Genomic DNA, 25,844 nt, shown 5'->3' on the forward strand with positions numbered 1-25,844 from the left:
CTGGCCTCAGCTCCTCTTCTGTGCCACTTACCCACAACCCTCAATCATTCAAAACATTATCTGCATCCTCTTTAAATCCTCCGAATGGCCTCAGCACCCCAACCCTACAGGAAGTCAAACTCAGCACTAAATTTTGGTTTGAGACAAGGGAACCTTGTTTTTAGTCAATTAATTCCTTCTGTCTTTCATTGGATTTTTCTATCAAAATCGCAAAACTTAGTTTTAGTGGAGGGAACGTCATTCCAAATATAGTAATAACGGCACCAGACATTCCCTTTCAGGTCAGTTTCTCAATAATTAGCATGTCCTGAAGGATGACATGGGGTCTGAGGATTATTACCACCAGGAAATTATCAGCCCAGAAGGTGAATGTCAGTAGTGGAAGAGAGATGACCAACACTTTCTGTGAGATCCTCCAGATTACAGAAGATTTAGAGGAGACATAAAAAACAATCCTTGTGGGATGACGAGAACAGGGAGTGATTGAAATTGCAGAGATGTCACTAAACTCAGAAGGAAGAAATGGAGGGAGATGTTGGCAGGGTGAGATGCAAGTCTTTTCGGACTCTAAATGGCACCCCATTGCTGGCATGGATCAGTTGGAACTATGGAATGCATTCACTGTAGTTCTGGAGTGACACTGTTCAATGGGGGGGGGGGGGGGGGGGAGACATTTGCTCTTCTATTGCAACATAATCAAAATTAATATTCTCCCACCTTAGCTCAAGACCATGTACAGTTGGGCAAGATATAGATGTACTCCAATCCTGGAGCTACACAGGTGACTGCAGATGCTGGAATCTCGAGAAACAAATGAGCACAGTGGGAGAAAAAGATTGGTCGACATTTCAGGCCAGAACCCAACGTCAAGACTCGATAAACCACGATGAAAGGTTCTGGCCTGAAACATCAACCATTCTTTTCCTCCCACTGTTGCTGCTCAACCCACTTGGACCCCCCTCCCCCCCCCAACAGGCAGAGTATCAGTTCAACCTGGGTCTCTCATGCAGCCATTCTCAACAGGGCCCACAGCACAGTTAAGCAAAAAACCTTGTTTTCTTTTCATCTCATGTAACAATTTTTAAAATTTTTTTTTATGTAGTTGGTAGTAGAGAAGTATGGAAGAAACCAAATCTTGATTGCTCCACACCACAGCCAAAAAAATTATTGATAATGTCTCTTCTACTGTTTCCGCTCCGTGAATGGTTTTATGGTTAATCATACCTCATGACCCAATCTTGTAGTAATTCTTTTTTTTAAAAAAAAAAGCGCCAAGTATTGGGGTGTGTGGAATTGCTCCAGTAACACAACTCATGGACAATGTACTATCAGCAGGGGTTGTAGGTTGGTTGCCTAGTCATAAGAACATAAGAAATAGGAGCAGGAGTAGGTCATCCGGCCCATTGAGCTGGCTCTGCCATTCAGTCAGATCATGGCTGATCTGATCATTGACTCAACTCAACCTACCTGCCTTTTCAACATATTCGTTTTTTTATGCAAGATATCCCTTAATTTAAAATTGCCGCAACGCCTCACTCATGAATGAGGACCTCCAATCACTCTGAACGTAATTGGGGTATCCGAACAGGGCGAAGATGCTGCGGAGGGCTTTAATGACCGTGGATGTAGTCATGTCTTGGCAGGGGATGGCGAATGGGAAGTGTGAGCACTCATCCATGACTCAATTCATTGAGTGTTGAGAGAGGCATTTAGAACAGGAGAAAGGATCAAAGTAAGAGTTCAACAAGTTACAAGGGCCTGAAGATGCCAATGGAAAATATTTGACATCAATTTGTACTATGGTGTCTAGTTCTATCAATTGCTTTACTGTCAATATGTTCATTTACAAGAAACCTAAACTCCCACAAGTTTGAAGCCTGGGGTTCATATCGTGCTTTTTGCTTGCAGGCCAATGTGTCATTTGTCCTGCTTTCATCTCAGCTTCAAGATATCAGCATCAAAAAATAGGTCAAAGAGGAATGAACAATGTTCAGTCACACATCGTGTGAAACCTATGTACATCACCTTCTTCATTTTGTCACAAACAATGCATCATCAAACAACTGTCATTTGTATTTATATAGTGCCTTGGTCAGAGTAAAAGATGCCACAGAAGAGGGATGAATCAAAGATGCTGGAAATCTGAAATTAAAAAAGGTGTGATAATTTAATTCATACTTATTGATTGTTACTGTATTTTACCTGCCTGGGAAGCTGCAGCAAGAATTTCAGTGCATCTGTACATGACAATAAACTCATCAGCAAAACTTGGCTTTTGTCTCAGATTTCCAGCATCTTTTGACTTTCAAACCATCTCTTGTGAAACAGCTCCCTCTGCTGCCGAACAGGGAAACTAGGTCCCAGCAGTGAAGAGTTCCTGCAGCACATATCCTTCACACTGAGGACCATACCAGACCCTGCCAAGTGCAGCCTTGATGCTCCTTGCCAGCCTCCCACATCCGAACAAATTCATCCTAAATTCTGCTGTCCCAGTCAAGATTGCTCCAACTCCGACAAAACTGCACTGGTTGAGTGTGGTAACAGCTAGGTTTTGGCTTTTATCTCTGGACTAATCCCCTTCCCACCTCTTAATCGCTAGTCTTTGATTAAGATGTTTGCATGATTTTTGCTTATACCTTGCAGAAGGGCTCCCAGCCTGAAATGTCAGTAATAGATCTTTACTGTGAGACCGGCTGAGTTTTTACCACAATCTCAGCATCTTTTGAAACACTTTTGGGTTTCACTCAGCTCAGTTTTGGAGTTCTGTAACCTCCATGACTCACATCACAATTGGAACCCGCTTCCCCCATCTGCCCAGATCCTTACTCGTTCCGAGCCACAGGTGGCTGCAGGGACAGAAATGGCCAGGGGAACTCCTCTCCCAGAGTTGGACCTCAGGAAGGGAGAGAAAATCTCACACTGCTTTTAAGCAAAAGCAACATTTTGTTTTTCTGAAATAATTTTATTTACAAGGAAAAAAAAAAAATCAAACAACTGACGACAGTTGAACTTTGAATTGAAGTCACTTCTGGGGATAAGGCAGAATGTTGACTTTTCCCAGCCCCAAACCTCCCAAACACCTTGCACTCAAAAACCAGCTAGAGAGGGTGATCACCACTGTAAAGTGCACACAGCAAGCTCCTGAAAGCAGCCAGCAGCTAAAATACAAGGTCTTCAGTTTTAGTGTGCATCAGAGTGAGCGATACCTGCCAGCGCACCATCTCCCACACCCTCAGAGGGTAGAAAGGACCGGTTTTTAAAGTTTCCCCACACAACAGCACTTCTTCACCACTGTATTGGATCACAGGGCCTGGACTGGCTCAGAGTCACCGAGTTACTACAAGCACCACTTTCATTTGCATTAGCTCTTGGATGGGAGGCAGTTCTCCACTGATGGCTCTAACATCTTATTTTTAAGACCTCCTGAATTGCAACCCATTCTGTAGAAAAAGTATTCGGGTAGTTCATCAACAAGGTGCCATCTCATGGTCCACCTTGTGGGCTCAAGCTCCATCCCAGACTTGGGCACAAAACCTAGCCTGATTCCCCAGTGAGAAAGAGCTGTATTGTTGGAGGGACTGCCCTTCGGCTAATATTTTAAACTGTACCTCCATCTGCCCTCGCAGAATCCAGCCCATTATCTGTTCCTACAATGAATGGCTTGTTCACCTTTATGGTTGCTGCTTGTAGGATCCTGCTGTGTGCAAACCTTTTACATTCCAGTGGTGAATGCATAACAGAGGTCACATAGGGTTTCAGGTCCCCCGGCTGTGAATGGCTTAGGCAGATACAGAATGAAGAGAGAGAGAGAGAGAGAGAGAGAGAGAGAGAGAGAGAGAGAGAGAGAGAGAGAGAGAGGAGTTAATGATAACGAGAACACAGGAATCATTTAGCACAGGGGGCTGGGGTCCAGCAGCAGCAGAATTTACTGACAGGCAAGAGCACCACTTGCATCCACGTGACCCTCACTCCCGCCTTGCTGAGTGCAGGAGTCATCCACATGATCCTCACTCCCCTCCTCGCTGTTCAGGGATCATCCACGTAACCTTCACTCCCTGCCTCACTTGGGGAACTTCACTGCTGGTCACTGTGACAGACACCAGGTACACATCACTTGCTCACCCCATTCCATTACAAGGCTTGACAATTGTTTCTAGCAGGCTGTCTATGAGACAGAGACCAGTCTGGTCCCTCCTCATCCTCCACAGCCACCTGGAGGCACATTCCAGGCCAGAGTCACTGGTTAGAGAATCTAACAGTCGCTGAGTAACTCAGGCACACACACAAGAGCAATCTAATAAGAGTCTGAGAGTGATTATTAGGAAAGAGAGAATGTAAAAGATTCTTTAAAGGGTGACCGTGCTCCAGAAAATTAGAGTTCTACACAGGTCAGGTTAAGAGCTTGAGAAACCCCAACCAAATACCAATAGTTTTCCTTGAAAGTCATTAGTGCAATTCCTCACAAGCCCTTCAGTCAAGAGAGATGAATGTTTGGCAAATGTAAACTTTTGTCAGAAGTAGGGGATAGGAGTAAAAGAAAAAAAAATCTGGTGGCTTATTCCACTTCAGGATGGAGAAAACTTCACATTTCTGATTCACACATGGTATGCAAGTAGTTTGAAATATTCAAATATATTACCGTAAAATCTAAAAAAAAAGTGCAGTTGGAGACCTCCATCCCAGTATCAGTCCATTCCAACAGCTCCTGCAAAGGGGACCTGCATACTCCACCTGCATCCACCCACACCCTTCCTGAAGGCACTGGCTGCAACAAATGGGATGCAGCGACTCGGGAACCTCTGCTCAACCAAGCTTCAGGAGCAAAGTGGTTGTTCCACGCTTCCCTCAGAGAGGGTTAAGGCCGCACCAAGTCTTCCACTCACTTCCTCCGTGCTGACCACACAGTGACCATCTTGGAAAAGGTTCAACAGCAGTGAACCCATCCACTTTCCCAGTCTGGTAGGAGACAATTGGGTGGGTTACATTCAGCTGGCACACTCTCCTTCTCTACTAGATCAACATGAGCTCCTCTCCCTCAAAGAAGCCAGGAAGCTGTGCACGATGCAGTGAGTATTCCAGTGCAATTTTAACCCATTACAACTTTAAATTGTAAAGTAGGCAACTGAGAGGCCTCAAAGATCAATACTAAATTAGGTCAATCTGTTAGGGTTGAGAGGACTGTGCTTTCATTGCTATTTTCCGCACCAACAACTTGCACTGCCCTGTCTCCAGTTGATAAATACCGTCCAGTCATATTCTGGACACAGTAGTGTAAAATTATTGTTTAGATCCAGTCCTCAGGTTCCAGAGTGCCTGACGTTTACGCTACTTACTACCTTTGCAAGGTCTGGTGCTCCTGATATTTGCGGAGCAGGATCTGCATGAGGTCGAAAGTGGTAAAGCTGGTGCCCACGGCAATGGGGCCTTTTATCCAGTTCATGCTGAGGCCCTTGTATAAGCCACCAACCAGACCTCCCTCCTTCACCACGTGGACCATCGTTTCAATGATGCCACCATACTTGTGGCACTTCACTCCCGCTGTCTGCATTCGCCGGCGCACGACATCCAGCGGGTAAGAGGCAGATTGACCAATCAATCCAGCACAGGCTCCGAAGAGCAGCCGCTCGTGGGGGTAGGGTTGCAGCCTGTCCGTGTATTCTGAAAGCAAGTACAAGCAGCGTTCACAAAAGGGGCAAAGAACACACATCCTAACCTCGGGAGTTCGCACCAGAGAGATCACAAGGCAGTTCTGTCACTAAGGCCACGGCAGCCTCGACCTCAGCTCCACTTTTCTGCACTAACCTCACATGCCTCAATTCCCCAAAAACAATACCACCCAAATATCTGTGGAATGTACATTTATTGTGAATCATAGATGCGTATAGCATGGAAGTAGGCCATTTGGCCCAACATCCATTCTAACCCATGGCACCCTTATATATTAGCCCCACTGCCCAGCACTTGGTCCATAGCCCTCTGTGCCTCAGTACCATGCCACCTAGGCTAGTTTCACCTGCTTGCATACAGCCAATACACCTCTAAAATTTATCAATCCTTTTACCCCATCTTAATCTCTTATAGTTACATTTGTACCACTACCTTTGGTGTTCATATACCCATAAGAGCAGAAATAAACGATTTAGCTCATCGAGTCTTCCCCACCATTTAATCCTGAGCTGATCCATTTCCCCATTCAGCTCCACTGTCCAGCCTTCTCTGCACAACCTTTAATGCCCTGGCTCATTAAGATCCTATCCAGTTACAACAAGGTGACCAGAACTGTGCACAATACTCCAAGTGTGGTCTCACTAAGTCTTGTACAAGTGGGAATGTGACATCCCTGCTCCGATACTCACTGAAGGCAAGTGTGCCAAATACCTTCCTCACCACCTATGATCTGAAGACCTAGGGGTGCAGCTACCTTGATATATAATCACTCTCCAGGGCCTTACCATTCACTGTGCAAGTTCAGCCTAACCAAAGCGTCACACCTTACACTTAGCATTAAACTCCACCTGCCATTCCTTGGCTCACTTTTCCAGTCCATCCAAATCCTGTGGTGATCATAGATTACCTTCCTCCTTGTCCACTCCACCAATGATTTTGGTGTTAACAGCAAACATACTAACCATATCAAATCCATTATCATTTATATTAATAATTTGGATGACACCAATAGAGGTCCCAGCATCAGCCTTCGCAGCACATCACTGGTCACAGGCTCCAATCCCAGTAACAACCCTCCATTGCCACCCTCTGTCACCCAATATTGTCAATTTGGTATCCAGTTAGCTAGCTCACCCTGGACCCCATGCAATTGGACTTTCCAAATGAGTCTACCATACGTGACCTTGCCAAAGGGCCTGCTAAAATCTACCACCCTGTCCTCATCAGTCTTTAATATCTTTTCAAAAAAACTCAATTAAATACGTGAGACACTGACCAGAATTTTGAAAAGGAAATTAAATACCCGAAAGGAAACGTTGGAAAGACTGTGAACAAGAAGGGAAGTGGAATGAATTGTTCCAGCCCAGTGGACCAAGTGGATCCAACCTGTGCTCCATCTTGTCACCATGTAATAAATTCCTGTTAATTCATCCAAACTCAACTCCATCACAGATCTACCCAAGCTGGGCAGTAAACTCGGAGCCCGACCCAAAGCCAGGGAGCAAACTCGGAGCCCGACCCAAAGCCGGGCGAGCAAACTCGGAGCCCGACCCAAAACACACAATCCCACAAGTTCCTGCCATACCTGCATGTAACTTCTTGCACGTTTCATACGTGAAGAAGCTGAGTCCAGAATAAGGAATTACTCCAAGGATGGTGGGAGTAAACCCACTGTACAACGTTTTCACCCCTTCTTCTCGAGATATCCGGATGAACACATGCAAAATATTACCATACCTGCACAAGTAACACATAACAAACACAGTCATACAAGGGCAAGGATAAAGTGAATATTCACCATCATTCTCCCCAAAAGTAGACCCTTCTAGAACTAGAGGGCATAGTTTGAAGGGTAGAGGGGAGAGTATTAAGATGGCCCAGAGGGACTTTTCTCACAGAGGATAGCCCAAATCTGGAATGGGCTGCTAATTGAAGCTACAAAGGTGGGGACGGAAATAAAAAGTTTAGAAGGACTTGGGCAAGTACAGGAAAATGGGAGAGACAAGAGGGCTAGAAGGCAGATCAAGAGAGTGATGGGGGAGGGATGCTGACCATTAAAGAACCCAAAAAAGAAAACAAAGTTTAATCCAGTCACAGTGGGAGCAGGTTAGACTAATGACCTTGAGAGTGAGGGCAGATACAAGGTGGCAGAATTGTGGAGAGGTTCAAATCTGTAATAGAACAAGGACTTCTGGGAAAGCTCTGTAGTTCAGAAAGCTTCATTCATTGAGTACTCACATTTCTTTGGGAGTTATAGCCATCCTTGCTCGAACAAGATCCAATGGGTAGGTCAGTGTGGTGGCAGTAATACCTGCCATGGCACCTGCCAGCAGCCGAGGCAGAGGAGGTAGAGGCCTGGCAGAGAGCAGAGAAATGGAAGGAAACTCACAAATGTCCATTCCAAATGCTGTGGGTCACTTAATGCCAAAGACAGGGAATTGGGACAACATTTAACTCCCCATACATGACGACATGGTTGGCATAGAGGTTAGTGCAACGCCTTTACAGCGCCAGTGATTGGGACCGACCGGACTGAGGTTCCAATCCCGTGGGTCTAAAAGGAGTTTGTATGTTCTCCCAGTGTCTGTGTGGGTTTCCTCCGGGGGCTACGGTTTCCTTCCACCATTCAAAATGTACCAGGGGTGGATGTTAATGAAGTGTAAAATGGGCAGCAAGGACTCCTGGGTTGAAATGGCTGTGTGTCTAAATTAAAATTTAAAAATTAAAATATAAAACAATCCCATTCCTTCCACAGATCAGGAGTCAGTGAAAGGAATTAAGAAGTAAAACATGAAAGTCTGCAGACAATGGTGGTTGAAGTAAAAAGACAACACTGGAGAAACTCAGTGTACTTTATGGAGCAAAGATAAAGATACAGAACCAACATTTTAGGCTTTAGCCCTTCAGCAAGGTGTGATCAGAATATAGGGAGAGGCCCGAACTTGCAACCTCAAGCTGCTGGAGAATTTACTTATCCAGCATTTACCAATCCCCATGGGTACCAGATACCAGGGGTTTTTACTGTAACTACAAAATATTGGATCAACTGAGCCAATATTTTCAAAGTAGTTCAGGACAGTTTGAAGGATACTCCATGTTTTCTTCCCCCCTATGAGGGCACAACTTCAGGATCGAAGGGCACCCATTTTAAACAGAGGTGGAGGAATTTTTTCAGCCACAGGTTTGGTAAACTCTGGAATTTGCTGTCATGGGCTATGGAGGCCTCCTTTTTTTTAAAATCACCATGGCATTCAGAAATCCATCATACCATACAGTTCCAACCTGACATGTATGTGTCCCACCATCATCCCGGCCACCTGCCAGTTAGACTAACCAGATTATTCAGTGAGTGCAATATTTGGGTTCATTCAAATGGGCCATCTAATACAGCTTACTTAACCACGGGCCCAACTTTGCAGCCTATGGCATTGATTCCAATGGGAACTGCTAAAAAGTGCTCTGTGTCACTGATGGTGGCTGTAACTCGCAATAATGTTGAATGCGCACTAGGAATCCACACTTCCATTACGTGGGATGTTGAGGTTTGAAAGTTTGAAAAATCAGATTGCCCTGCACTGTCACCACGTGGTCAGGATCAGTACTGCATTATGAGAGGTCACTTTGCAGCAATCTTCAGTAAAAAGCAAACCCAAAAAAACCAATGAAGATTTAAGATGATACAAGTTCAGCTTCACTATATACAAACAACTGTGTCCAAAACACTTTAAAAAAATCTGCTTCTTCTTGTTTCAGAACTGGCTGCACTGAGAAATATTTGTCGGCTTCAACCAACATTGCCTTGCACATACACTTAAATAACTTCCAAAATTCAGACTTGCAGCTTTTACCCCTCTTCCCTCTTTCTCCATGATACTCAGACAAACCCGACTTAAACCTAGCTCAGAAGTTGAGGGAACAGGTCTCAACGTGGGCTCCGATTATTTTGGCACATTCCGTTCTTCAGAGTCACCAAGCCAAAAAAATGAAAACATCTGCATGCCTTCCACCATCAACCCTGTGACAGAATCACAGAATTCAGCCAGAATATAGGAAAGGACAAAGGAGTGGGACAAAATGGCAGCTCAATTCACCAGCAGGTGAGGGCAGAACTGGACATCTCAGTGATGACCCAGCCCTCTAGTACTGACCTTCCATGGGTTCCGTAGTAGGCTCCCAGAATGTGTTTGTAATGTTCATGAGAGCAGAACTGCAGGGCAGCGTAAGGGACCACACGAACCATGGTGGCAGAGTTACCTCGCCAGAGGCTGAAGAAGCCTTCCTTCTGATAGGTTTGGTAAATCAGCTTCACAACTTCCTAGGGCAAACAGCAAGAAGAACCATTACTCTCAGATAAGTAGCAAAGGGAGGGTGGGGCAACAGGTGGCCCACTGGTCAATGAAGAAGGGTGGGGAGATGGACAGTCAGGGAAGGGACCAGTAGTCATCTGAATGGGGTTGGGAAGCAGAAATAGGAAAAGGAAATTTTTCCATAACTTTTACCATCTTGAAGAATGGGAGAATCAAGAAATGACACTGTAAAAGCAGGAAGCTGGCCAGATGGAGTCCAGGGAGCGGGCTACACAAAGTCGTCAGTAAGAAGGATGGGTAGGAGGCAGGAACAAGTGAGCTAATTTGTACAAAACAAAATTCCAGGAAGATCAGGAATCTACAGCAATTGTTCCCATTCTCCTGGTGCTGCTGGGAGAAAGCAACTTTGGCCATTGCCCATGGCTGTACTGTTTGCCATTACTGAGCTCCCCCAAAGCCCATGGCCACTAAGCTCCACTGCAATGCAGGAGACCACTTCAAATCTGTTCCTTCCAACTCTGTAACTTAATCCAGATTCACTAACACATAAGCTCTCAACACTTTCATTCTGCTTCCTTGCAGATCTCAATGTCCACACCTGGCAGTCTCATTGCCAAGATAGTTATTTAATTTGCTTCAACACAGAAGGCTCCCATTTAGTTGATAGTATTCACGTGGGCTTCTGACAAAACAACCCCATCAGACTCATTTGCCCACAAATTGGTCTGATCTTCTGCAGTTTATTCTCTCTTGCATGGCCATCACCTCCCCTTGGATTCCTTTGTCAGGGAGGTGACTTACAGTCAGTTAACCTTCCAACACATCAACTGGAGCAAATGGTCAAGGGAAAACTGCAAATCCACACACACACTGCTTCTGAAATCAGGATCAACCCAGGGTCACTGGAATTTTGAGATAGTGCTTTTAACTGTTGTACCACCGTGTTGCCCAAATCAGCCCTGGAATTCCTTTTCCTAGACCTGTTCAGCCCACTCGACAAGGCATTCCATAAAACCTTCCACCCTTGTGACATCTGTCCCAGTTTCTCAAGGGGCTGGAACCAATATTGTTGAATAATGTTTCTGTGAAGTATTTGTTTTATTTTATGTTCAAAGACCCATGAGAGCAGAAGCAGTTTTGTAGCACCACAAGTTCAGTATGGGGCCACTGCAAAGCCTTTTGGTTACAATTATAGTTGTAACTTTGAAACATTTTGCCCAGTCAGCTAGAAAATATGTACTGCTCTCTGCACACAGGTCGTGCAGAATCTGAACCCCAGCAATTGTTCTGACGAAGGGGCTTCATACTGGAACTCAGTTTCTCCTTCTAGAAATGCAGCCTTACCTGTAGAGCACATCCAGCATTTTGGGTTTTATTTCAGACCCAAATATCAGTCATCCTCCACGTCCATACCCTTTGCACTGTACCATCCTCCTGCACTTAGATCACTACAGCAACTTCCACTAGAAATCACCCTCATCAATGGCAGTTTACCAAACTGGATGAAACTGACGCAGGATGCATTTTTTTTTTTAAAAAGGGTGGCTGAGAGATTCCTAATAAAGTTTGGTTCATCTGATATAGATGAGGCTGATATACAAGCAGCAACCCCACTAGGGGTTGCTCAGGATCCATGACTTTCACTGCAAGGTTAGCTCAGATCAAGTTTTTGTCCCAAAGACAATTTGCTGCAGCAAGTCCGCAGATGCATCCAATCAATCGCAGCATGCTGTCGTGCAAAAGGACTTGGGCGTGCTTGTGCATGAATCGCAAAAGGGTGGTTTGCAGGAACAGCAGGCTATCAAGAAGCCAAATGGAATGTTGGCCTTCTTTGGTAGAGGGATTGAATTTAAGAGCAGGGAGGTTATGCTGCAATTGTACAGTCTCTGGTGGGACTGCATCCGGAGCACTGTGTGCAGTCCATACTTGAGGAAGGATGTACTGGCTTTGGAGGAGGTGCAGAGATTCCAGAGATTAAGTGTTTAGTCTACGAGAAGAGATAGAGTCTTCTGGGACTGTACTTGCTGGAATTTAGAAGAATAAGAGGGGATTTATAGAAACATAAAATTATGGCCAAAGATAAGGTAGAGGTCGGTAAGTTGTTTACATTAGTAGGGGAGACCAGAACTCGGGTAGTACATTTAGGACAGAGATGAGGAGGAACTGCATTTTCCAGAGGGTGGGGAATTTGTGGAATTCACCTCCCATTGAAGCAGTGGATAGATTTTTACATGGTAAGGGAATTGAGGGATATGGGGAAAAGGCAGGTAGGTGGAGATAAGCATATCATCAGATCAGCAGAGATGACACTGAATGGCAGAGTGGGCTCAACAGGCCAGATGGCCTGCTCCTGCTCCTATTTCTTGTAAATTTATAACCCTGAATCAGAGAGCATAGAGTCCTCACAGCCATCAGGGTATCACTCACCCATCCAGACTAATTCCATTTCTCACCACATAGCCTTCTATTTTGTGGTGAAAAGCCGATCTCAAATCCCCTCCAAAATTCCTGCCCCTCACCTTAAACGCTACCCTCTGGTCATATACCACTTTGCCAAGGAAAAGAGATCCCCATCTCCTCTATCTGTGCTTTCATAACTTTGTACATCTCGTTCATGTGTACTGCATCTAATTGCTGAGAAACAGCCATGTCCCTGCATACCATATGGACAAATGCTACAGCCCGTTGAAGTCAACTGGAGAGTAATTGTTCCAGGACAGATTCTAATGTTAACAAGACCAACAGGAATCAGCAAGCTTTTCCAGGTCTTCAAAACGAGACACATCTGCACATAAAGCATATACAGAAATGAGTGGGCTTGAAGAAAACAGAAGGAAATGATACACACCTTAGCCGAGAACCTGCTTGAAGATACTGTGAACAGAGAAAAGATAATAGTTAGACATGATACAACTACAATAATCCTTCCACAAGCATAGTGTCTCTCACACAGGCATGGGCAAACAAATGGGTTAGACAGGATGAAATAAAACGCCATTCACTTTGACACCAATGATCTGGAATTCAGCAAGGGTAGATATAAGGGCCACATTTTCCTTTCATTCCCATTTCCCTCAACAGTTGTCCGTAAAAGTCTGGATCAAGCTGCCAATTAAGCACTAAATTAAAGATGGGTTTATGTAGACTCAAACTGAACTGGTTTGGATTCTGAATTATTTGGCAAAGGGCTAGGAAAGGGTATATGTGACAGAGGGATTGTGAAAGAGGAAGGAAGGGCAAAGACATACAAACAGCTTTAAACTCTTAGCCAGTTGAATGAGAGGAATCTGCCCAACGCAAATGTCCTTGCCCCAAATGAGCCTCATACCATCCAACCTGCCAGAATAAGTTTTGGGATTGGAGCTCAATGTCATGATGGGCGGTGATAATTTCTGCATCATCACCTCTTCGGGCAGCAGGCCCTCTAGCCCCTTGCCAACCTTGTCGTTAATATGGCTCAATGGACACATCCAAATGCTGCGCTACCCATCATAACAGGAATCCGACCTACCCTGTAGTGAACGACTCAGGTAGACAGGGTGGTGAAGGTGGTGTTGGGCACACTTCCCTTCATTGGTGCAATATTGGGAGGATTACTGAGTGCAGTTCTGGCTATCCAGCTTCAGGAGGGATATCAAACAATTGAAAGGGAGGCTGAGGAGATTCACCAGGATGTGGCTGTGATTGGAGGGGAGGTTGGAAAAGCTGGGTCTTTTATTCCCTGGAGGCTATGGGGTGACTGTAGAATGGAACACACAGATGAAGTCAATGCTCATAGATGATTTTTGAACTAGAGCGCAGAGGTTAAAGGAGGGAGGGGAGCAATTTAAAGGTGGATCTGAGGGGCAACTTTGTCACTCCGAGGGCAGCCTCTGTCTGGAACAAGCTGTTGTAGGAAGTTGCAGAGCAGGTACAATTCAGAGGACATTTGAACAGATATGGATAGGAAGGGTTTAGAAGGATATCAACCAATTGGAGGTGAAATGGGCTGAGTTGAACAGAAGGGTCTGTTCTGTGCTGTATTACATGCTGAGGGATGCAGTGATTTCCTGTTGTAGCAGCTTGCCTTACCTTGAAATATGATTTTAGTTCTGTCCAGTGGTGCCACTGTTGTCTTTGCTACAGCCCCAGCAATTGCCCCGGAGATGAGGGAATTAATGATGTGCTGTTTCCCTCTCACTTCCTGGCCAAGAAAAACAAAGAAGATCAATCCAGAGCAGCAGCATCCAACCTCTTATTGACCAAGTTCAAAAATGTTACTTCAAGGAGCAAGGAAGGGAAACAATTTTTACTGTGGACATCAAGTGCAAAGCATAAATTAGTTCTACACAAGCATGACGCGATAAAGCTACCCCTGCAATGTTCTAAACACTTCTTAGGACACGCACACAAAGGTTCTGATTATTCTTCAACCCTACGCTCCTGACCTGCAGGTATCCATTGTGGAGGAGGGAGGGTTAATCAGAACATCTTATCAATCTGCTACCTGGACAAGGGGCTATCAGCGTGCCTATCCATAATGACTGACTGCTAAGATTCATAGGTTCCCCAATCCCTGGAGACTGAGAAAGCAGAGTCTGTTGACTCAATGGAAGTCTTATTTAAATGATGCAAAGAACACAATAATTGAGGGTGCATCGTGAGTCAGAAGTCCATTTTGTTTAAGTTATTTTGAAACAATTAAATCTGGGTCAGGCAGAGTATAAACTTCCACACACCATCCCATCCATCACCACAGGCTTGATATAGAATTAAATATGAAGAGATGTGGGTATTGAATTACCAAATATTGAGTAAGATGCCCAAATTAACAACTATTTACAATAATAAGAGGTGTACAATAAAAGCTGTTTAAGTGAGATCATAGTTAGTGTGTACAGAGTTCAGGCCTTAAAGGACATAAAGCCATTAGTGTGGTTTTGTTGAGGATAAATTATTGGCCAAAATTTGTTCTTCAAAATAAGTCATGAGATTTTTTTTTGTGGTTCCCTGGAGCAGTTTGACTTTGGTTTATGATCTCATTCAGAAAATATCACAGCCAAGAACGTGACATTCCTGGATATGTTCACACAATTCTGAACTTAGGCTAGAATCTGTGATACTCTGAAGCGAACCTGTTGTTGAAAGATCGGGGGTTGGGGGGGGGGGGGTGTGGAGAGAGGGGGGTCACTGTGCATGCATTTGGAATGGAAGGCATTCATCATTTATCTTCAGAAAAAACTGATAGACTGAATTGCAAATAGAGATGAGGCAAAGATCATATTTTCCATGACAAGGGGGGGTTTCAGGATTAAGTGTGAGAATATTTCAGGGTGTAGGATTAGGACCAGCTAACAAAGGCAGGAAAAGACAAACAGCTGACTGACTATGTGTGCATCCCTGTGGACAACAAGCCACAATATTCTGAGGTGTCCAATCAGTCGTGGGCAGAACCATGAGCAAAGGAAAGCTAATACACTCCACAGAACTGAAGAAAGAATCAGACATACCAGGTACAAGAGAACTGGAATTGTTAGTCCACCTTTCACATCACAGTCTACCTTTACAGAAATCTGGTTACTGGGGTAATGCAGGGAAAATGGCAGCCAACCCGTGCAAAGCAAGCTCACGATGTGGAATTTAATAAAGTAAGGGACAGGGTTTAGATGATCGTGCAAGATTAAATATGGAGGAAGAATGACTATTTCAGCTGTCACCCTTTGCAGAGGGGCAGCAGCTGCTGGGGAAACATACATAACTTGGGAGGATTTACAGATTTTCTTCAAATCCACACTCAACTATTTTTATGCCCGTATAAAATCTATGGGCTTCAGGTTTCTAAAAAGATTAGCATGAACCAAAGGCACATACTTCTCAAGATCAACAGAAAATACTAGAAAGCTCATAACATGATTTTCAACAGAAAATTCATCTAGTTAACAGCTTATTTAGCAGTGGCACCCTCAATCTGTTGCAGGAAACACTTTAGACACCTTCATCCCACATTATTTAAAAATAAGAAAGAGTGCAGAAGGAATCTACCCTGGGTTTATTAAACTGTTAGATCCATAGATTATAACAATTTCTCCACACAATTCAAATTGGAATAATCAATAATCCATAAAGTTGAATTTCCTTCCATAACCTAAAAACAGCTAACCCAAAATATTTAGAGCTTCTCCTCATCTACTTTAGTTACACTCTCATTTGTTGGATGGCATTTGAAGACATGAAGACAAAACTACATTGTCCACATCAGACACATAACCGATAGAGAGGTACCGGTAAACAATCATTTCAAATAACATTGAGCGGAATTTGAACTAAATTTATGAATTGAGCGGAATTTGAACTAAATTTATGAATTGAGGGGAATTTGAACTAAATTTATGAATTGAGCGGAATTTGAACTAAATTTATGAACTGAGAGGAATTTGAACTAAATTTATGAATTGAGCGGAATTTGAATTAAATTTATGAATTGAGCGGAATTTGAACTAAATTTATGAATTGAGGGGAATTTGAACTAAATTTATGAATTGAGCGGAATTTGAACTAAATTTATGAACTGAGAGGAATTTGAACTAAATTTATGAATTGAGAGGAATTTGAACTAAATTTATGAATTGCGAGTTCACAACACGTTTCCATGCCTATGCTGATTAGCTACTAATATGCTTCAATGAAACTCTTGCCAAAGCAACACTTGGGAAAACATGCCTTGATTGCAGACCCAACCACAACAGCTCAGTGTTTCTGCTTCTGCAAACATGCACACTGGGCAAGGACAAGATCCACCTTTACTCCATTTGTGTACAGAAACCACAGAATGATCAAAGGTAAATTCAGAGGAAAAATTGCTGCAACATGCAAGTCGAACAATAATAAAAAACACAAGATTAAAGAAGCCCTTCAGTATTGTTCAGAAGCAAATGCTATTTCCATGTGCACCACCTGTTTCACACGCCTTGTTTCATTACTCCACTCACAATTCCAGCATTCCTTGCTTCTTGAAGCTACTAACTTACAACAGTAAATTCCAAGGTTGTCTCTTCTTTAGTTGCTGTCACGCATTCAAGGTCAGTTCCTTCATGACCCACTACCACCTATTAGCAAACAGTACCCTATAACCATTCAAGCTCGGTTCCTTTATGACCCACTACCACCTATTAGCAAACAGTACCCTATGAATTTGTCATCCCAATACACCCCTGGCTAATACAACTCGGTCAACACAAAAATTAGATGCACTATTGTGTCCTAAGCACAAAACTGCTGTTGTATATCAAGTTAGCAAAATGTACCCTTTCTAGACCTATAATACAAGTCATGACCATAGAATGCAAGATTATCTTTTTCTACTAAGAGGCATTTCACATTGATCAAATTTTGGAGCCCAAATGGAAATCAGACAATCAATGCCACCTCTACTTAAGAGGCTCCAATCAAGCTAAGTTAAAAAGGAAAGTCTGCAGGCGCTGGGATTGTAGTGCAATACGCAGAAGTGCTCAATAAACTCAGCAAGTCACGCAGCATCTTTGGGAAGCAAAGGGTGACCAACATTTCAGGCCTGAGCCCTTCGTCAATCTAATCCATTCTTACCTTTATTTGACTAGGAGCAGTTTCAAGAGGTTTCTCTGCAACATTCTCCATACCAATACCCCTCACGCATACAGAGCAGAGGATCACAGGAGTCCTGTAAAAGATTTTTTAAAAGTCACATTGATGACTCACTGAAAGAGAAAGGGAAACAGCAGGGTCTCACCTGGGCTTCTGGTTAAGTTCATGAAAACATCATCTTTGCATTGGGGAATTTAATTCCAGATGGTATTGTTAGAATACATTCAGCTTAAGTCAAGCTGATTAAATATTTGTACTCTCACCATTTGGATCTTGAATGGTGGATGTTAGAGTAGAGAGTGGAATACGACAGAGTAAGGAATCATTATTATTGGAAGAAAAAAATGCCATGATTTTGCTGGAACTGTCTATAAAGCTCTGGTTAGACAATACTTAGAGTAATGTGTTCAGTACAGGAAGGATGAAGATGCTTTAAAGAGGATTCAGAGGAGATTTACCTCAGATGATGTCTGAATTGGAGAACATATCTTATAAAGCAAGGTTAACAGAGCTAGGGCTTTTCACTCTGGAATAACAAAGGATAAGAGCCATATAAGATTATGAAGGGCTTAGAAAGGGTGAACTGCCAAGCATACTTTTCCAGAGTAACATTAGCATATACTAGAGGACATCTGTGTAAGGGGAATGGAGGAAAGTTTAAGGGAGATGTCAGCATTGTTTGTTTTTATACATAAAAGAGTGCATTGCCGGGAGTGGTGGTTGATGCTGGTACAATTGGGACATTTAAAAGACTCAAGACAGGTGTGTTGGTGCAAGAAAATTAGGCTTATGGCTGTGAGGTAAGGAAGGAGTAGATTGTTGTAGAGTAGGTGTACGTCGGTTAGCATAACATCGTAGTGTGAAGGGTCTGTATTGTGCTGTGTAATGCTCCAAGTCAATGTTCTGCTCATGGTCTCCAGTTCAGAGCCCTGCATCCAAGACAAATAACCTGCACTTTAATGAAACACACGACCCAACTTTCTGCCAATCTTCTTTTAACAAGTTCAGGTGCACCTTAGTGCCCATATCTCTGCAATTACCTTGCCTTTCTGAAAACATCTGAATCATTTTCAAGATAGAGCACCGCGTGCCTGTCTGCTGACATTGAACTTAACCAAACTGGTGAAAGAACTGCCAATGTTTTCAGGGACTTGACTAGAAACATCCCCCACAGATGCTACTCAACTTCTAGTTCAGGGATGGCCAACCTTTTAATTTAGACATACAGCACGGTAATGAGCCATTTTGATCCACAAGTCCATGCCTCCCAATTAATCTACATCCCCGGTATGTAGTCATGGGGTGCAATTGCCTGTTACCATGATGTATGTCTAAATTAAAAATTAAAAGGTTGGCCATCCCCGAGTCTCAATGATTTTTTTTTTGCTTCAGATTTCAGCATCTGCAGTCTCCGTCTTTGCAGATATTCAACTTTCAACTACACCAATAAATTTACTCAAAAGTGTAGCAAAGTTCATACTTTTAATCAACTGCTTGGAAAATGAACAATATCAAACTTGATTTAAGATTACAAGAAAACAGGAGCAGGGATAGGCAACTCAGTCCCTCTAGAAGGAGCCAATGGAATTATGGCTGATCTTCCCAAGTCTCAACTCCTCTTCTGTGCCAGTACCACCCAGCCCTCAACTCTCCACAAACTTTCGCATCCTCCACAATCCTTTGGGGGGCTAGAGAATTTCAGAGATTCAACTGCAAGATGTTCTGATCCAACTCAATTTTAAATTGACTGTAATAATTTTCCTTCATTCAAGATTTTAACCATTCATAGAAATGTCTCAATCTAGTTCATTAATGTTTCAATATGATCAATGAATGTAGAGTGAATAATTTGTGATAAAATAGGACTTTTGTTCCAGAAATGAGCCATGAATTTGACCTGGACTGGGCTTAAATGAAAAATTGGTACGTTGTTGATCCACGTCAGGTTCCATGAAAGCAATTCATACACCATCAACAGCAGCCAAGGTTTTGTATTCCAAGCTCTCTGGCTTTGTTCTTATTCTTTACTCTTTAATAAGTGGGTATCAGCATGAAGTAAGGTTTAAAGTCACAAGTAATTGAAGTAAAAAGTATAACTTGTGTATATTGTCTATGGCAGTATTATTATTAGCATGTTCCCCACATTCCTTCTCCCCCGCCCACCCAAAGTGGTGTATGCGCTGGGAAAAGGATAGGGGGCTATAGTGATGCATGTTTAAAGAGGACAGTTGTGACTTGTTCATTATTGTAATACAAATCTCAAAACACACACACACACACACACACACACAACACACACACACACACAACACACACACACACACAACACACACACACACAACACACACACACACAATATCTTACATTTATCTTCCAACCTTCCATGGTAACATGGTTCTTCAGAAGTGTACATTTTAGATCAACTTCTTAGAAGAGAAGAAACTGGAGATTGTAGGAATGGAATTCTAAAAGAGAAAGAAGCCCTGGAGGAAGGTTCACAGATGGAAAGGAATTGGGTTACGGAGAGATTCAAATAGAAACTCTCAGCTTTTAGAAATCTTGAGCCAATGCAGAGAACAAAAAAGATCTCTGCTTATGCCATTAGCATCAAGTGAGATTAGTCAGGATGGAGGATTTCCAGAATCACAGTTATAATTATTTAATTTTACCACTGATTACTGGGTCACTGAAGGGGCAGGCTGCACAGTTGTCAATGCATCCCAACAGCGCAACGTTTTCATGAGAAACACAAGAGAAAAATTCACTAAGATGAGAATAGGAAAGGGAATGAAGTACAGTATGTGAAAAAGGAAAGGTTTCAACACTAGTCTAAAAGAGAAACAAAATGCAGAGAAAGTGAAGCCAATCAGGAGATAATGGAAAATGCGGCCAAACCATAGTTTGGATGAAAGTTCTTGTTGCAATTTTTGCTTTTCAGATTCCTGTGATCTCAAACATTTGCACCTGCACTGGATGGATGCTGCATTATTTGATGTCTTACAAAGCAAACACTTAATCCTTGGACACAATCCAACTTGTGATGAAAGTCAAAATGTCAATGCCTCAGTGTCAAACAAGTGATGCAAAATTTCCGTGCTCTCTATTGCTCCATCTGCTGCCATCCCTGTATGATCTCATCTCTGCACACATCTGAAGCCAAATGGCTATCTACTGCTCCCTGGATATTCATAACCCATTAAAAAAAGGATTACAGGCAGAGACAGACTTTTGATGATCTCGGGAGGACATGATGAGATTTATAATTAATTGGATGCTCCTAATCAAGGCTACAAACCTAATGCTGACAAATGGGATTTAGTATAAAGGGGTACCTCATGTCTGCATTGATCTGGTGGGCTGAAGGGCTTGTGCTATGCTGTATGACTTTTAATGGTGGAAAATTATTAAATACTGGTATTCCATCACTGGAACCTGGACAGATTTCACCCTACATTGCCAGCATAAAAAAATTCACTTTCCAAAGGCCACACAAAATATGGGTGGCAAATCTTGGCAGCAACGTGAGTGGTTCCGAATGTGCAACAGGCGGAGTGGTAGCCGGTGCAGGAGGGGAGGGGAGGGGATGGGATCCGTCCTGCTCGCTATCACTGCGCGGTGGCAGCCCCAGTTTTCCCATTGAGTTCAGTGGGGAAAAGCCTTGCAAAGTTTTTCTTTCCGTCCACTTCCACCGTCTGTTCCCAGGGCCCTCGGCCGCCGTCTGCCGGCAGGTGTGAATTTTTTTTTTTAAAGAAAAAAGAAAAAAAATATGGGTGCAGAAATGGTGCAACAAGGAGGCTCATGTGACCCCTTTGGCAGGAGCCTAGTTGGAAGTCATCTCACCTGCCAAACAAGACCTAGCCCATCCACACAGCTTGTGTTTGGCTCTCTTGATCATCTGGGCATACCTGAGCCCACAGTACAAAGCCCACCACAAGGAGCAGCTCACTCTCTTTTCCCCTCCTAGCTCCACTCCAAGCGCCACTTGCCTGGTTGTGGATAATACCAGAGAGATCATTGTAAGGTGTATGCGCTGGGAAAAGGAGAGGGGGCTATAGTGATGCATGTTTAAGGAGGACAGTTGTGACTTGTTCATTATTGTAATACATCTGTAAGCAGTCAGGGTGCTGGGCATACTGGTTAGTGAGGGGTGGTGGGCATTGTTTATGCCATCTTTTCATATCATCTGTGGGAATTGTAAGTTATAGCAAGTATTGATGTGTGTGTGAGTGCTATCCCTGTTGCGACTCTCCCCCGACCCCCACCCCCCCCACCTCAACCAGCCACGTAAAAGATCCTTGTGTGATTACACCATCTTCAGACTCATCACTTCTTGGACACTCTGAATTTGTTCTCCTCATCACAACGGATTAAGATTAAAACCTATTAGAGCCTCAGGGCTCCCCATGGATGAATAATCTACCCCCAATTTTTATCTACAGTCCATTACAATATCCTGTCATCTGAACACAAATATTGCCTGGTTTGGATTAAAATTCTTACTCAGTGTCATTATTGATATTGAGTAGCCACACTGCAAGATATTCCATCACCACAAAGACAGGAACCCTAGAATGTCATCTCAATAGAAAAACAGACCTAACCCCAGAGGTTTCTTGCACTGTTTCCAACAAATTTTCCCCTTTCAAATTTCAAAATTCTATTGAACATTCTTACAGGCCGTGCACTCTAGATCTTAACACAATATACAAATAAACCTCAATTATTTGAAAAAGGAAATTAAGTCACATCTGGAACAACTTCTATTTTCTTGCTCCAAAGATCTCTCATTGGCCTCTCTGCCTTAAGGAGAATAGCTCAAGCTTCTGCACATTCTCTCACTTATGACAGGACAAAAGGTGGCCATATTACCGATTTGGTCAAGCTGCTTCTTAAAAAGGTAAAACCCATCAGCCTAATGCCCCCTTCCTTTTTCCTCTATCATCCTGCAAATTATTCTTCCTCACTTGTTCATAAGATTCCCTTTTGGCTCTGAACAGTTAGTTAGAAGGCCCAACACACAAGCTTGAGGAACATCCTGTCAGCTGCAGGCAGCAGGACTCCATATTAAATTCTCGAACTTTGGACCAGAGCTAGCCATGACTGCCCAACTATTTTTTTTCAAACCACTGCTTGAAAGCCTTAGTGGATTTGTGAAGTCTCATATCATACAGCAGTGACCTGATCTAGAACGGAAAAACACTGAGCACAAATCACAGGATGATCTTTGCTTCTTGCTGCTTTGAGTAGTTCTGTTCCATAATGGGTCACATATTTACCAATTGATTTACAAATAATTTCAATTCTCAACCAAATTATATAGTTCAATTAGATACAAATTAACCATCTTTATTTTCAAGCAGCTTGAATTAAAGTCAAAAATTATTGTAAAACTTGGGTGTTGCTGCTCTGAATACAATTCCCTTTGTGAACAATATCACTTGTACGTAACAGGGAGTGACACATTTTGAATTTCTACCAGTTAAGTCTGATGTACAAGCGGCACCAGTTCCAACTACAGTCCACCAACAGGTTGGTTCTGGCTCCAGAAGTGGATTGAACTTACAGCCTCAGTAGATGCACTTTTCTAACAAGGTTACAGTTGCATTGCAAATAAATCCTGAACTTTCCCTGAAAGATCCCTCAGGAGGACAAGAAGATCTGAATTCGTACTTTTAGCACAGTGAAACATCCTTGGATGTTCCACAGTGAAATTAATTGCATTTCTTCTTGAGGAAATAGGGGCAGGTGACTAACTGCTGTGGCACAGTTAGCGCCACTACTACAACACTGTCTGTACATTCTACATGTGTCTGCATTGGTTTCCTCCAGATACCCCGGTTACCTCCCACCCATCAAAAACATACAGTGTTGTAGATTAATTGGTGTATTTTGGCCTGTTACCATGCTGTCTGTCTACATTTTTTTTTAAGTTTAAAGAAAGAATGGGAAGAGAGCTTCAGGGAAACAATTCCTTGGAAGCTGGCATATTGGGCACAAAATTAAACACAAAATTCTGCAGACACTCTGATTGAAGTTAAAAAATGAAGCTTTTCTTTTGCTCATACCTTGATGGGCTCAAGCCTTTGGTTATGTATCTTTATCTTTCCAATATATAAAGTACACTGTCTGACCTGCTGAGTTGATCCAACATTTGTGTTTTTATCTATGGTACAATGGAATAAATCAGAAATCCCAACACTGACCATAACCTCAATATTCATCGAAGTCAAGACAATTGGAAGGGAGAGGGAAATGGAACCCTCAATCAGCCCAAAAACTGCCTTTTGATGGACCATTTCTAAAATACAACTAATCAAGTGCTTAATATAACCATATAACAATTAAATACAAGAGGATGCTTCTTCACTTGGAGAGTGGTGGCTGAGTGGAATGATCTACTGGAAGAGGTAGTTGCGGCAGGGTCAATCTTATCAATTAAGAGGAGGCTAGATGAGTACATGGATGGTAGGGGGTTGGAGGGTCATGGGCATGATAATGCATAATTATCTATAACAAGGGCAGCCAATTTTTATCTGGCAAATTCCAAATGATAGCCTGCTTAGTGAGATGTAAAAGTGTAAATAGTGATGAGGAATCCAGGAACACCCTGCTCTTCATAATATTCCCATGTTTTCTATCAATCCAAGGGGAGAATCATTTTAATATTTCAAAATGTGCTTGGCCCAGACATTTCATCTGGGATCAGAAGCAAATTACATATATAGCAAAGGTAAAGATACATAACTGACATTTCGGATTTGAGCCCTTCATCAAAGATTAGCATCGTCCTAGGTCAGTAAAATTATTAGCACAAAAAATAATAATTGGTCTGCTGTTGGTGAGGCAAAAAACACTGTTCCTCAACTCAAGCCTTGACATTGTGCCTGGTTTGAGATCAAAGTTTAAGTCCCTTCTGATAAACCTGTCAATATTACACTTGCAGCAGTATGGACTATGAACACAATCCAAATGATCTCACCTAACAAGCATGAACAACTGGGCTGTCAAATATTGGAAGAACACTGGAATAAGGAAACGTGTATAGTACAACTGGTGAGAAGGAATAAATCATTGTCCTTTTTTTAATGGAATGTGTACCACTGATGGAAATTCAGATTACAAAATATTGATACATCAAGAATAAAGGGAGAAAAGTAGTTGCATGTATATTACGACTATTAAATCACAGAGCATTTGTCACCCAAGAATTATTAAACTGTAATCAAAATAAACAAAGTGACTTGGCTAGAAAAATGCAAATAGCATTCTTCCTTGCTCAGTATCACTGCATCTTTCAAAATAATACGAACATCCCAAGAGTTCATCCCAAAAACTACTTGCATTTTTATGTTGATGATTTCATTGTATTTACCAAAATATCTGACAATCTGTTGCTCCTTCTTCATGTCATCAGGCAGCAATTGATTAACGATTTCTACTTTTAAACCGGTGAAATCCTGATTCCCTCCCTGGTTCTGATATTAGGCTCAATTCCCTGATCTTTCCCCCCCCCACCCCCAAAAAAAGCATGTTAAACTGCCCCAAATCCCCAATAATTTCATCTTTACCATCATCAGGGGAAGAGCCATATTTAACTCTCATAAGCTAGTCGGGACAAAGCACTCAGCACGAATCTACAGCAGGCAAATAGCCCCCCGTCAGCCTACCTCATCTCTGCTGACTGTCATGCACACCTATTCATTTGCCTGCACTAGGCCTTTCTGTACCAAGTGCCTGTCAAACACTTATTACACGTAATTCAAGAGATTCCTTTATTCTCATGTAATAGTACAGAACATATATTACACGAAATTGCCTTCTACGTGTTATTAGGCAGAGTCTCCCTTAGTGGCCCTTACAGTATGAGAGAGAGAGAAGCAAAAGAGAGTCGCTTCAGAGTCACCAGGGGTTCAATCCATCAACAACCTGAGCTCCAAATCCAAACCTCCATCATGATCATGAAGCCTCCAATACCCAAAGCCCTTCAGGTGCCCTCAGCTCCCTCTCAAATCCAAGCTCCAATACCTGGTCTCCTGAACCAGTCTCCAGCAGCCTGCAGCCCACTCAGGTCCCACGACTGCAAGTCGCCCACAGTCTGTGTGGGTCCGTCAGCCACTGAGCCCCTCATTGTCTGCTGCCGTGGTCATATTCCATATAGGGTCACCTCCTCTGGCAGCTCACTCAGATATTCACCACCATGACTAAACATATTCACCATAACTAAACATCAAAGATATTCATCATGACTAAACATCAATTAGCATCCTTTAA

The 25,844-nt window shown here is 42.8% G+C and overlaps 2 protein-coding genes across 2 annotated transcripts in view; both read right to left on the bottom strand.

Annotated features, from left to right (window-relative positions):
• Positions 1–1,047: 1,047 nt before the first annotated feature.
• On the bottom strand, positions 1,048–17,638 carry slc25a42 (solute carrier family 25 member 42). Its single transcript, XM_069928585.1, has 7 exons — positions 17,556–17,638; positions 14,046–14,157; positions 12,823–12,848; positions 9,816–9,982; positions 7,906–8,022; positions 7,253–7,404; positions 1,048–5,658 (listed from the first exon to the last, which is right to left on the bottom strand). Exons 1-7 carry the CDS (start codon positions 17,604–17,606, stop codon positions 5,333–5,335), a joined length of 951 nt encoding a protein of 316 aa, XP_069784686.1. The 5' UTR covers positions 17,607–17,638; the 3' UTR covers positions 1,048–5,332.
• armc6 (armadillo repeat containing 6) overlaps positions 17,569–25,844 on the bottom strand; it is a 64,068-nt gene continuing 55,792 nt past the window's right edge. Inside the window, exon 9 of the mRNA XM_069928583.1 lies at positions 17,569–17,649. Coding sequence (XP_069784684.1) covers positions 17,639–17,649 — 11 coding nt within the window. The 3' untranslated portion in view covers positions 17,569–17,638. The remainder of the gene's footprint in view (positions 17,650–25,844) is intronic.

Source organism: Narcine bancroftii, chromosome 3 (assembly GCF_036971445.1).
Source record: "Narcine bancroftii isolate sNarBan1 chromosome 3, sNarBan1.hap1, whole genome shotgun sequence".
In the NCBI taxonomy this organism is placed as follows: Eukaryota; Metazoa; Chordata; class Chondrichthyes; order Torpediniformes; family Narcinidae; genus Narcine; species Narcine bancroftii.